Genomic DNA, 12,908 nt, shown 5'->3' on the forward strand with positions numbered 1-12,908 from the left:
GGATGGAGAGATGGATGGATGGACATATGGATGGATGAATGAATGAATGGATAAGTAGATGGGATGGATGGATGAATGAATGGATGGATGGATGGGTGGGTGGGCAGGCAGGTAAAAGGGTAGGGGGAAGGGGAGGGAGGGAGAAAGAAAGGAAGAAAATTATGGTATAAACCCTTAGGAAATCTTAACAAGTCTTCACTCTAAAGAAAGACATCTCTAGGGTAGAATTCTAATAAGAATTGGGAATTGGCTCTTATTCCTTCCTAAGAACTTTTGGAGATGGCTGAGTTTATTCAAAAAGAAACCCTTCTTTTCCATATGTGCCCCAAGGTTCAGCTTTGAGACTCATGTTGGGAGCAAGAGGTTTGAAAGTGCTAGATCCCAGCTTAACCTTCGGCAGCTGGCCTGGTGGCAAGGTGGCCCGAGAGCAGTCCCCTCCATCCCAGAACACCAACTCTCAACTCTCGTGGTAGGGGTGGTAAGAATCACTCACTCGCCACGTAGTTCTCATCCAGCTGCTTAAAGGAAAAGGTGACATTGTCCAGCTCTGACAGGGTCACCCAGATGTCCTCCAGCATGGTCTGTTCCTCCTTCTGCAGGAGGAAGACAGGGTGGAGAAGTCTCAGATGCCATCCCTACCTGGGGATTTTACTTCAAGATTCTGTGATTCGACTCTAGGCAACACACCAGGCTGTGGGCCCACCAGGCACAAGGTCCTATGCTGAGCTGTCCAGGGCTGGATGTGAAATCGCATTTGCTCTTGGATTATGCTGTACCTCCCAAGGTCAGAACCCATCTCTGTTCTAATGTGCACCAATCCATCTTAGCCATTTCAAACCTAACACACCCTCCTCCAATAGGCCCACTGCAGCAAAGCACACCAGCATTGGCCCCGGTGCCCAAGCCCCAAACCTTTAAGGACTTCTCAGCATCTCTCTCCCCTCACCCTATACCGACCATCACCAAGTCCTGCTGGCTCAGCCACCAAAACCTTCCCCTGACCCACTAATCTCTCCCACCCTCCTCACCACCCCAAGACAAGGACCAAACCTGCCTCTCTGCGGGTCTCCTCTTGCCACCCTTGCCCCTGAGCAAGGGACAGACAGGGAAAACCCTGGAGATGCAGGGAGAGCAGGGCTACTGGGCTTAGGTTCCCCTGTGACTGCAAGTTATCTTACAAAAACTTAATTTGAATTCTATCACTCACCTGCCTCAAAGCCTCTGAGTCCTCCTTCTGCTCCTAGAATAGTCACAAGCCCTACAGACGTGGCCAACCTGATCCCCCAAAACCGCCCAGCCTACTCCCCTCTGGCCACACTGGCCTCTGCTCAGAGCCTTTGCACACGCTGTTCCCTCTGCCCAGCACACTTCCTCAGACCATTCACCCTGCCGGCTGTCTGGCTACCCAGGTCTCAGCTCAAATGTCCCATCCTCAAGAGAAGCTGGCTCTGACCACTGAACCCGAAGAAACTCAGCCGCTTCTCCATCTTCTGCAGAACTCACCTTTTTTCCATCCCCACTCCCTCCCCCACCCCCTCTTCTCAGGCTGCTTTCCGGGCTAGAAAGTGCGCCTCAGACCCGCAGCACCCAGCTCAGAGGCTGGCACACCATGGGGGCGGATGAATTAATGCACTAGGCCCCACGTCCTCATCTGAGAAGAACACAGTGAGGGCTGGGTGTTCCAGCTGCCTTTTCCGGGCCTCCAGTGGAGCTTTCCGCCGATCCGCCGCCCGGCAGACACCGCTTGCAACACTGGCCAGCAGAGGGCGCGCCATGGCCACACTTTCCCAACCGCCCGCAGCGGGGGGCTTTCAGTGGGGTCTGGGACAGTGTCTGGGAGGCTCAGAGCCACAGAGGCAGGGGGGGAGCTCCAGCAAAGGGCACGCGGGGTGGAGGAGCAAACAGCATAGGCAAGTGTCACTGCAGGCTGCATTTCTGGGGGACCAGCACCCCCAAAGGCTGATGCCTTGGCTCTGCCTCCCCAGGGCTGGCAGAGGAACCAGCCCCGATTCTGAGCCCTGAGAGTGGAGGGACAGGGCAGTCAAAGATAAAAGAGGAGATGCAGACAAAGCAGGGAGCCCTGGGGGTTACCGGGCCGGAGTCAGACTCGCAGCGTTCAAACCTGACTCCCTGGGCCTCAAGGTTCTCATCCTTGAAATGTGGGCAGTAAAGCACCCACCTCAGGGCTACTAGGAGTATTGAGATGCTATTTGTCTGACTACCACAAAAGTCTGCTCTCCAAACCCCCAGCATCCACTCTTGCCCTTCTATACTCTCATCCCCACCCAGCAGCATGGGTGATTCAGTAAGTGGAGAAGTCAGACCCTGTTCCCTCCTTTACTCAAAACCCTCCCAGGGCTCACCACCACAGTAACAGCCAACGTCCCCACCACAGCCTGCAAGACCGTGCACAAAGTGAGGCAGATAAATCTTAGGACTCGCCTCCCCCACCCTCTCTCTCCTGGTTCACTCTGCTCCAGCCACACTGGGCACCTTGTTTCTCAGACACTGCATGCAAGCGCCTGCCTCAGGGCCTTTGCACCTGCTGTTCTTGCTGCCTGGAAGGTTCCTCCCCAATACCTTCATGGCTCCCTCCCTCCCTCCCTTCCTTCCTTCGGTTCTTCAGCCAGATGTCACCTTCTCAGTGACGGCTTCACTGGCCCCCTTATCAAAACTTTCAACTGCTGCCACCTCAGACCTTCCCCCCTTCCCTGTTTCTCTCCTTAGCCTTTACCACTATATATGCGGGCTTCTCAAATGTGGCACTATTGACATTTGGGGCCAGAGAATTATCTGCTGGGGAAGCAGCATCCCCAGCACCTTACGCCAGATGACAGCAGTATCCACCTCTGCCCTCAGTTGTGACCACCTCAAATATCTCCAGACATCACGAAGTGTCTCCTAGGAGGTAAGACTGCCCTGGCTGAGAACCACTGGTCTATACCGTGTATTTTCCTTATTTATGTCTGCCCCGCACCACACACACACACACACACACACACACACACACACACACACACACACACACACACACACAGGGATACACGGTCCCTGACGACAAGGACACTGTCTTGTTCACTGCGGGATCCCCCGTGCCTGTAACGGTGGCATACAGTCGGTGCTCAATAAATCCCGACTTGGGGCGCCTGGGTGGCTCAGTTGGTTAAGCGACTGCCTTCGGCTCAGGTCATGATCCTGGAGTCCCGGGATCGAGTCCCGCGTCGGGCTCCCTGCTCGGCAGGGAGTCTGCTTCTCCCTCTGACCCTCCCCCCTCTCATGTGCTCTCTCTCTCATTCTCTCTGTCTCAAATAAATAAATAAAATCTTTAAAAGAAATAAATAAATCCCGACTGAATGACGAGGTGAGTGAGAGCCCGAGTGAGCGAGCAAGGGCCCTCCCGTACCACGACCCGGGGAGGCGCCTCCTGGCTCCCTCACTCACCACGGCAGCCGGCGACAGCAGGGACTGGCAGTGCAGAAGGACGCCGGTGGCCGTCACCTGCTCCAGCCACTTGCGGCTGGCATCCCGGCTGCTGTCCTCGTACTCGCCGTTGTTGTTGTAGCGGAAGCTGAGGGCCGCCAGGAGCTGCTCGGAGAAGGTGCACACAGCGGCCACCAGCACCTGGCAGAAGATGCTGTCCTTCCGCAGCTGCAGCTCGGGGTCTGGGGAGAGGCCAGGGAGGGGCCCTGCTGGGCTGGGCGCTCCTGTGCCGGCCGCAGGCTCCCCCGCTCCCCCCGAACCAGCCTCCCACCAGACCACCCCTCGGGCCCGCCTGCCAGAAGGGAACGCATCCCAGCCAACAAAAGCCAACTTCGCAAAATTCAACTCTCTGAAAACAAGCCAATTTGCCAAAAGACTCAATTCTCTCAGTGATCCATCTGCCTTAGTTAAAACAACAACAACAACAACAACAATCTTTCTCATTCTCCTAAGGCTTTCCCTGAAACCCTTACCCTCAGCTGTTACTCCACGTGTTAGCGGATTTCTCGGCCTTGACAGAGAAGGACAAGGACACCAAGCATGTCTACCAAGCTCCACGTTTCAAGAAATGCACTTTCCCATTTTTCTCTGTTTCTGAGAAATCGACCTTCTTCCTTCCCCCACCCCCCCACCCCCCCGCCCAATTTCCTTGCCCCTGCTCTAGACATGGTTGGCAGAACTGGCCAATTTCAATCCATCAGTTGTACAGGGTCTTCTGGAAAAGATTATTTTTGATGACTGGCTTCTACCAACTGGTTTTCAGCGACCGATTTTGACCTAGATCCTGTTTTAGCTGCCTGTTGGCTGAGACCTTCTGGAAAGAAGGGAGGAACAGAGAACCCCTCCAACCCCCTCCCCCCGCCCCGCCCAGCCCACCATCGGCCCTTTCTTCTTCCCCACTGTCTGCTGGGCAGCGAGTCCCAGATCCACCCAGGCCCAGAAGATGGCAAGAGACAGGGCTCCTGACTCCAGGGCCCTGAGACTTGTCCGTTGGACACAAGAGGAAGAAGTGAGATCTAAGCAGTTCTTAGAGGGGCTAGAGGCCATGATGTTACTTTCCCCCCAAGCGGGCCCCAATGACCATGGGAAAGTCGACCTTGGCCGGCAGAAGAGGTCTCCCTGGACCGCAATCAAGAGAGCCCCGCCAGGACGGCCTCTCCTGGACACCCTGGCATGTACCAATCACAGACACTGCCCCTTCAAAGGCCTCACCTGTGCATTTCAGCAAGGCCAGGAGCAGCTGGTTCTTCCCATCTGGAAGGAGAAGGCAGAGAAAAGATGGGCTGAGAGGAGTCAGCAAGAGGTGTGGTGGAGGGGTGCACCTCAGTTGGTTAAGTGTCTGCCTTCGGCTCAGGTCGTGATCTTGGGGTCCTGGGATCGAGCCCCATGTGGGGTTCCCTGCTCAGTGGGGAGTCTGCTTCTCTTCCCTCTCCCTCTGCCCTGCGCCCCCAGCTTGTGCTCTGTGCTCTCTCTCTCTCTCAAATAAATAAATAGAATCTTAAAAAAAAAAAAAAAAAAAGGTACCATAGAGCCGGGTCCTCCCCATGGCCCAGGGGCTTGGAACCCCTGTGGTGAAGCCCCCACACACACACACATGCACACACCGCTGTGCTAAGGAAGCTTCCGCTGCCTACTGGGTGAATTCCAGAAACCCCAGACGTCCAGGGGATGGAACCTCAACTGTCAGCCGCATCTGTTTCCATGTGCCCACTAAAAAGACGCTGAAACCAGCCCCTCCAACTTGTGGGCCGGAGCCCAGGAGCCTTGCACACGCGCATGGACACACACGTGGACATACACTCAGACGTGTCCTCAGGTACTTGTGCACATGCTAGGCAGTCACGGCCCTGCACACACATGGACAAAGCTCAGGCCTCACATCCTCGCTCCTGGGCCCAGAGGGGGCTTACGAGAAAAGTCGGAAAGGCCTTCAGAGTCGGCCTCTTGGGAGCCTTTCTGTCGTGGAGAGGCCCGAGGCACAGGCTGCCGTGGTAGTGAGAGCACCTACAGAGACCACTTCCCGACGGCTTCCCGTGTGCCAGGTGCCCAACACAGTGCTTTACTGCAGTGATATTTAATTCCCGCGACAACACGGGAGCGTGGTAGCCCTATGAGCCCATTTTACACATGAAGGCACTGAGGCACTGAGGCACAGAGGCCAAAGAACTTGCCAAGACCACACAGCCCAGCATGAGAGAGCTGAGATTTGGCAATCCGGCTCCAGAGTCCACACTCTTAACTGATTATAGTTTGGAAAACGGGATGGCTCGGGGCCAACACAGACTTCCAACTCAGAGGCTGCTCCTCCTGGGGGGATGGCCCTGAGGCCTAGCACCTCCTGCTGCCCTAGGGTCCCTCCAACCCAGAAGGCCGGGGCTCAAACACTTCCAAGGACCCGAGAGGTCACGTCGAAAGCATAAAGAGGACACCAGGCCTCAGGGAGGGCTGGGGAGTGTGGGGCACTGGAAGGTACCCTCGGCCCCTCCTCTCTAGCCGAGTATGAATGTGGGACTACAGGTCTATTATCTGCCAGATCTTCTGACTGTTCAAGAGCAGCCAGAAATCCAAAAAAATTTTTTTTTTTTGAGAGAGAGCAAGCGTGTGAGTGGGTGTGGGGGGAGAGGGAGAGAAGGAATCCCAAGCAGGCTCCATGCTCGGTGCGGAGCCCGACACGGGACTCAATCTCATGACCCGGAGATCATGATCTGAGCCAAAGCCAAGAGTCAGATGTTTAACAGACTGAGCCCCCGAGGCACCCCCAGAAACCTAGATTTTTACGTGAGATCTTAGATTATAAGTGCTGGCAGTGGATTCACATTTTTTAATGCGATAGCATCCAAACCTACCTGTGGGCCCCCAGCTTGTGACCTTAATAACAAATATAAGGAATTGAATTAAATCCACAATTTTGGAGCCAGAGCAGGAAACCAGTTCAGCCTTCTCAGCCTTCTGACTGCAAGGAAGCCCCAGGCACCCAGGATCAGCAGTTCCCAGGTCAAGTGCATACCAGGCCCAGGTCCATGCCCAGGCCAGGACACTCAGCTGAGAAAGGGGCACCTGCTCTTCCTGTTCCCCTAGGCATGGACAGACATGGGACATGGAGACAGACCCATTCCTGATCTTTCTACATTCTACATTAAGAGCTGAAGGCCACAAAACATCCTTCCCTGCCCAAATCACCTTCCACATATCTCTGAATGTTGTCCACCAGGGTCTTGATGGAGTTGGGGAGGTTCCAGGGGTCCTCCTGGATGCTGATCTGGATCAAGCTCCGGCCACGGATTGTACCCTCTTCTTTCTGTTTGAACTCTGGGGCAGGAAAGTGACAGAGGTAGCTTTGAAGAACGATGGCACAAAGGCCAATATCCCATTACCAGATTCCAAAGCTCAGAATCCTAGATCAAGGATGCTGGCAGGACTCTTGGGAATTAACCAGTCCATGGAGGGCAAATCCATGGTAAGTGTGCTACTGATTCATAATACCACACTCATGGCAGATATCACTAATCAATGTCAGCACTCCTTCCCTCTAGTCTGAGCCTGCAGCTTCTCGCAGCTATACCAATCCAATGCAGACATCACAAATCAATCACCGCGGGGCGCCTGGGTGGCTCAGTTGGCTAAGCGACTGCCATCGGCTCGGGTCATGATCCTGGAGTCCCGGGATCGAGTCCCGCATCGGGCTCCCTGCTCGGCGGGGAGTCTGCTTCTCCCTCTGACCCTCATGATCTATCTCATTCTCTCTCTCAAATAAATAAATAAAATCTTAAAAAAAAATCAATCATTGCATCCTCCCAAGTCTGGACATAGTCACAGAAAAATTCTCCGATACTACCTCCTTACAGCCACAACCAGTTGAGCTGGCACATGAGTTATAACCTTTTCCCTATATAGAGAGGGAATTCCTGGCACAGAGACTTGCCTAAAGTCACACAGTTAGGTAATGACAGAGACGGATTTGAACCTGGCCCCCAGCAGGACCATTCAAAGGCCAGGCCACTGTCCTTTGGCCTCTTTTCCTCCTATGAAGTCTCAGGTTTCTGAGATATTTGTGGTTTCTCTGAGTTTGACATTTCTGCTTGTTGAGGCCCGTCCCTGGGAGAGATGATCATGAGACAGCAGGAGGGGCAGAGAAGCTAGGACATTCCCACGCCTCACCACTTCCTACCCTTATTTAGGAGCAACTCCTGCACTTAACCGAGAGCTCCTTGAGGTCAGGGGCAGTATCACATCCGTCCCAGGGGTCCCAAGCACCCAGCACAAGGCCTGGCACAAGCTGGTTCTTTGGAATTACTGGATGGATAGATGTATGGATGGCTGAAAGGATGGTAGGTAGGTGAGTGGGTGCATGGATGAGTAGGTGAATGGATGGGTGAATGGATGGACAGTGGATGGGTGGTGGGTGGGTGGGCATGTAGACAAGTGGGTGACTGGGTGGGTGGATGGATGGATGGATGAATGGATGGATGGTGGGTAGGTGGGCATGTGGATGAGTGATGAATGGATGGACAGTGGGTGGGTGGTGGGTGATGGGTAGGCATGTGGATGTGTGGTGGGTGGGTGGGTGTGTGTGTAGACAAGCAGGTGGATGGGTGGATGCATGGTGGGTGAGTGGGTGGATGGGCATGTGGATGAGTTGGTAGATGGATGGTGGGTGGGTGGGCATGTGGATGAGTCAATGGATGGACGGATGAATGGAGGGACAGTGGATGGGTGGTAGGTGGGTGGGTGAGTATGTGGGTAAGTGAGTATGAGTAGGTGGATGGTCAGTGGGTGGGTGGGTCAGTGCGGGGCATGTTGATGAGTCAGTGGAGGGATGGACAGTGGATGGGTAGTGGGTGTGTGGGTATGTGGACGAGTCAGTGGGTGAGTACATAGATGGGGAGTGGATGGGTAAACGGGAGAAAAGGCTGGTGGGAGGACATAAATGTCAATTCTCTTTCTCTCAATCATTTCAAGAATAAAGTGTCAATTTGGTTCTGGTAAATCCTTAATGCTTCTTTAACTCACTAATCCCTCTCATGAAAGCACAAAGAGCCCTGAGCAGGCAACAGTACCTAATGACAGTATGATGACATTTTTTTTGTTGATGCTTCCATTGGATTTAGCATCATGGTAACCATTATTTTATGGCATGTTACACTGGTTTTCCTTATACATAGGGAGGTTAAATAAGTTCTTTTCAAAATTAAATTTTTAAAAGGAAAATATTTTCCCAAAAAGTTATGTCAATAATAACAAAGACAGCAAATGAATATGTTTTTAAAAAATGTGAAGATATAAGTAGGATCTGTGAATGCAGCTAAAATGATGAAGGGGGGATGTGGGAATTTGGCAAGTCCCTGGCCAGTCCTCCCCCCATGTTACAAACAGGCAGATGGAGGCCAGGGAAGGCTCAGGACCAGTCCAGGGGTCCACAAACTTTTTCTGGAAAGAGCCACATAGGAACTGTTTTAGGCTTTGCAGGTATATGGTCTCTATTACAAATAGTCTCTGTCTTTATTTTTACAACTCTTCAAAAAAAAAAAAAAAATTAATTCTCAGCTTGTGAAAATGAAACAAGCTGTGGGTGGATATTGCCCAGGAACTGAACCTGCTGACCCCGGGGTTGGCCCACAACCATCGGGCAGGAGAGGGACAAAGCTGAGACTACGACCGAGGTGTCCTGCCCCGTCCAGCACGCATTCCCCATGGCAGGCTGTCTCCCTGCTGGGTGCAAGACGCCATTCCCAGCCTTGGGACTCCTGTCTGCTCACCTTGCAAGCTGTGGTCCATGGGGAAATGCTTGGTCTCTTCAAAAGCCCTGCTCATGACTGGCCCCTTGAGGAGTGCGTGGATGGAGTCCACCTGGGTAGCAGGAAGCTCCAGGTTAGTTTGGCCCCTGCAGCCCTCCAGGGGACGTGACCCACAGCCCCAGCTCCTGGTTTATCTGTTCTCACCAGGGGTGATGGGAGGACCCCGAGGTCAGGCCAGGGGCGGGGACAAACGTCCTACCTGGTTAAAGAGATGTTCCAGGCACCCGTGAAGCTTGTCCTGCTTGTCTGATGGGATCCGCATATCACAGGGAAGCTCATCCCCTGAAAGAAAGAAGAACCCATGGCCATCAACCATCCCTGCCCCATCCACACTGCCCAAGAAGGCAGTATAGCGACAGAGTTTCAAAATCCAAGGCAGATTTGGAGTCTGGCAGACTCAGATCCTGGCTGTGTGACACTGGGCAAATCACTTGCCCTCTCTGAGCCTCAGTTCCTTCATCTGCAAAAGGGACACCAGGAACTAAAGCATTACACAATGGCAAGTCATTGTTACTATTCCATTCTACAAATGAGGAGCCAGAAAACCAGAGAAAAAGAGCTGGATCCCAAGTTTTCCAGATTCATCTCCCAGCTGTTTGAGTTAAATCAGCTGCCACACATAAGCTCCTGCCTAACACCTCCCTAGGGACGCTTTATGCGGCTAAACATCTTATGTGATGAAATATTTATCTGAAGTTCAGCAATATCGTCAATTTCACTTGAGCTTCTTTTTCTTCTGTTAAACTGAAGCATAATTACAATTAAATCTGTAGGCACAACAAGCTCGGGATGAGCCCAGAAGGCAGCAGGGACAGTGGGAGCTGGGGAACCAGTGGCCGGGTGATGAGGGCAGGAGAGAGGCTTGTCATCACCCACCCTCTTGTGCCTTCTGAAATAGGAACCATATGAATGTATGACCTATGCACAAAAATTTTTTAAAGGCCGTAATCAATGAAACTAAAATAAAAACAAATTTCAGTCCTTCAGTAAAAGCTGCAAATACAGCCTAATCTCATTTAGAAATTATTATTTTTGTGTGTCCAGCTGGCCATCCACCCACATGTCCATCTGTGCAGAAATACACGCTCACCAGTGATCTCCAAATACCACCACTGGTCACTTCTGGGGGATGGGGTGAGACTCTGACTTACTTTCATGTACTTCTTTTGCACTTTTCTGGGTCATTTGAAATGTTGGTTTGAGCATGCGTCATTTTTATGGAGACCGTCAGGTCACCCTACTTGAGTGACATCAGTCATCATATCCGCCATATGCTTCATCCACGAGCACCAGGACCTTTGTCTTTCCATTCACTGCTGAGGTCCCAGCACACAGTAGGTGCTCAATAAACAGTTGCTGACTAAGTGATTGAAAGGAAATATACCACTATTCTATGCAAAGTAATACAAAATAATACAAAGTATAATAAAATCAAAATAAGCAAAACAAAAACCTGGTAGGCAGCCCGCTCTCTGGGAGCCCAAGCCACTGCACTCACCAGACCCCATCTCGTCACTGCCCAGGTAGGAGCTGTTACTTCTCACGCTGGTGTAGGACAGGACCGAGTCCCGGTTACTGTTACACTCACTGCAAAGGGGCACAGAGGAAGGGATGAGTCACCCTCTGGATCACACCTTCTGGTCCCAGCTCCCAGAACCCACTTTCCAGAGTGGAGACCAAACCCCTGGCCCCTACACCCCCAGCGCCAGAGACCAGGAAGGTTGTCTGGGTGGGTTTTCCACGTCTGACAGTGGGGAAACATTTCTCGGCCCCAGCACAGAAATGCAGAAACAGTAGCAGGGCAGTGGATCGTTTCCATCTGTATGGAACTTCTGTCACTCCTCCCGAGGGACAGCCTTGTCCCTGAACACACCTGCATGCGCCACATTCAGCCACACGGCTCTAGTTCTCTCTCCAGCCTGGCTGTGACCTCGTGAGGACGGGGACTGTCCCGGGAGCTCAGAAAGCACAAGGGATCAAAACCCACAATCCCACAATTCTTTCCTTCACCTTTTTGACAATTAAGGGAAAAATCGGAGGACCCAAAAATGTAAGAATGGAACTCTTGGACTATGGACAGGAGGCTCCAGGGACACAGAGCACCCAGGCAGCCAGAGCATCTTGATGTGTAAACAGCAAGCCAGAACACCGACCAGTGGATCCCCCAAAGACAGAAAGAATATGGGGGTGCTGGGGCGAAGGGCTTTCTTGTCCAATTTGGCCAGTTCCATATTTTCTGAAGCGCCCTGTGAGATTCTACTTTACTCACAATGGTCAAACGTTACATAACCTTTCACTGGAGACCACAGTGCTTGTTTACTCGAGGTAAGAAATTCTATTTACCCGCTATATGGTTTATGATGGGAAACTGAGTTTTTAGTGTTACTTAACCCACTAATTAGGACTTCACTGATCTGGTTATAATTAACTTAACCAGTAGGAAAACAATTCGGATCCTCTCAGAGGGGGAGAAAAAAACTCTTCCTCCTTGAATCAAATAAAAATAAACGGCGTTTATGTATATGTATATGTATATGTCTTCTGTTGAGTTTTAAAACAGCAGATCTTGACTTTTTCTTTGCCCGCATTCCAACAACAAGTGCGAGCGGAACTGCGGCAAAACAAGTGGGTGGGGACCACAAGGGACCACAAGGGGCCACAAGGGGCCAGGCCCTGGAACGCCAGCCTCCGGGCAGGAGAGCCAAAGGGGGCATCTGGGATGTGCTTTGGGGCGCTCAGAGAACCTCCCAGAACCAAACGGTTTAGAACACTGCTCCATCCCACTGTTTTCCAGGAAATGCCCCGCTGATTCCGACTTCCCATGGATCAGTGTCCTCAGCTGTCACATCAAACCCCACATGACCCCCGCGAGATGCCGTCACCTGTAGGAGTCACGGTAGCTCATGGTGTCATGGCCCGAGTCCTCCTGATCCTCCTCAGACACCCTGAAGCACACCTTCTTGGGGCCCCCGTGGTCGGCCCTGTCCATCTCGCTCTCTTCGCTGGCCAGCGGCGGGGATGAGGCCTCCTCGGCCAAGGGCGGATCGCAGGACCCGCCAGAGGTGGGCTCCGTGATGGTGGACAGCAACCTGTGGGAGCAAAGAGCGTCAGCTTAAAGGAACAGGCCCACAGCTTCACTCTCCTCGAGGGAGGCCCAAGACAAGGCCCTGACCTCGGGCCTCGCCTCTGACCCAAAACACGGAGCCATCAAAGGCTTCTAATGCCTTCCCTGAAAAGCCGGCCAGCAACTCAGCAGATACACATACACCGTCCCTCCTGTAGGGGGCGTGAGGTTTATTTCATGGGGAAGCCGCAAGAGGCTCAAAAGCGCAGAACACAGCTGGGAAACTGACTATAAAAGGCCCCGAGAGGGTGCCTGGGTGGCTCAGTCGTTAAGCGTCTGCCTTCGGCTCAGGTCATGATCCCGGGGTCCTGGGATCGAGCCCCACATCGGGCTCCTCGCTCAGCACAGAGCCTGCCTCTCCCTCTGCCTGCCTGCCACTCCCCCTGCTTATGCTCTCTCTCTCTCTCACTCTCTCTGTGTCAAATAAATAAATAAAATCTTTAAAAAAAAAAAAAAATAAAAGGCCCCGAGAGCAAATCTCTTCAGCTTCGTAGGCCTACAGTCGGCTA

General features: G+C 52.6%; 1 protein-coding gene across 1 annotated transcript in view; it reads right to left on the reverse strand.

Annotated features, from left to right (window-relative positions):
* Window positions 1–12,908, reverse strand: part of PREX1 (phosphatidylinositol-3,4,5-trisphosphate dependent Rac exchange factor 1) — a 176,917-nt gene that overhangs the window by 8,545 nt on the left and 155,464 nt on the right. Inside the window, exons 26-33 of the mRNA XM_035025355.1 lie at window positions 12,158–12,364; window positions 10,774–10,862; window positions 9,475–9,557; window positions 9,237–9,327; window positions 6,661–6,789; window positions 4,693–4,734; window positions 3,442–3,662; window positions 494–593 (exon numbers count right to left, since the gene is read on the reverse strand). Coding sequence (XP_034881246.1) covers window positions 494–593; window positions 3,442–3,662; window positions 4,693–4,734; window positions 6,661–6,789; window positions 9,237–9,327; window positions 9,475–9,557; window positions 10,774–10,862; window positions 12,158–12,364 — 962 coding nt within the window. The remainder of the gene's footprint in view (window positions 1–493; window positions 594–3,441; window positions 3,663–4,692; window positions 4,735–6,660; window positions 6,790–9,236; window positions 9,328–9,474; window positions 9,558–10,773; window positions 10,863–12,157; window positions 12,365–12,908) is intronic.

This window comes from Mirounga leonina, unplaced genomic scaffold (assembly GCF_011800145.1).
Source record: "Mirounga leonina isolate KUSES-001 unplaced genomic scaffold, KU_Mleo_1.0 Mir_195, whole genome shotgun sequence".
NCBI lineage: Eukaryota > Metazoa > Chordata > Mammalia > Carnivora > Phocidae > Mirounga > Mirounga leonina.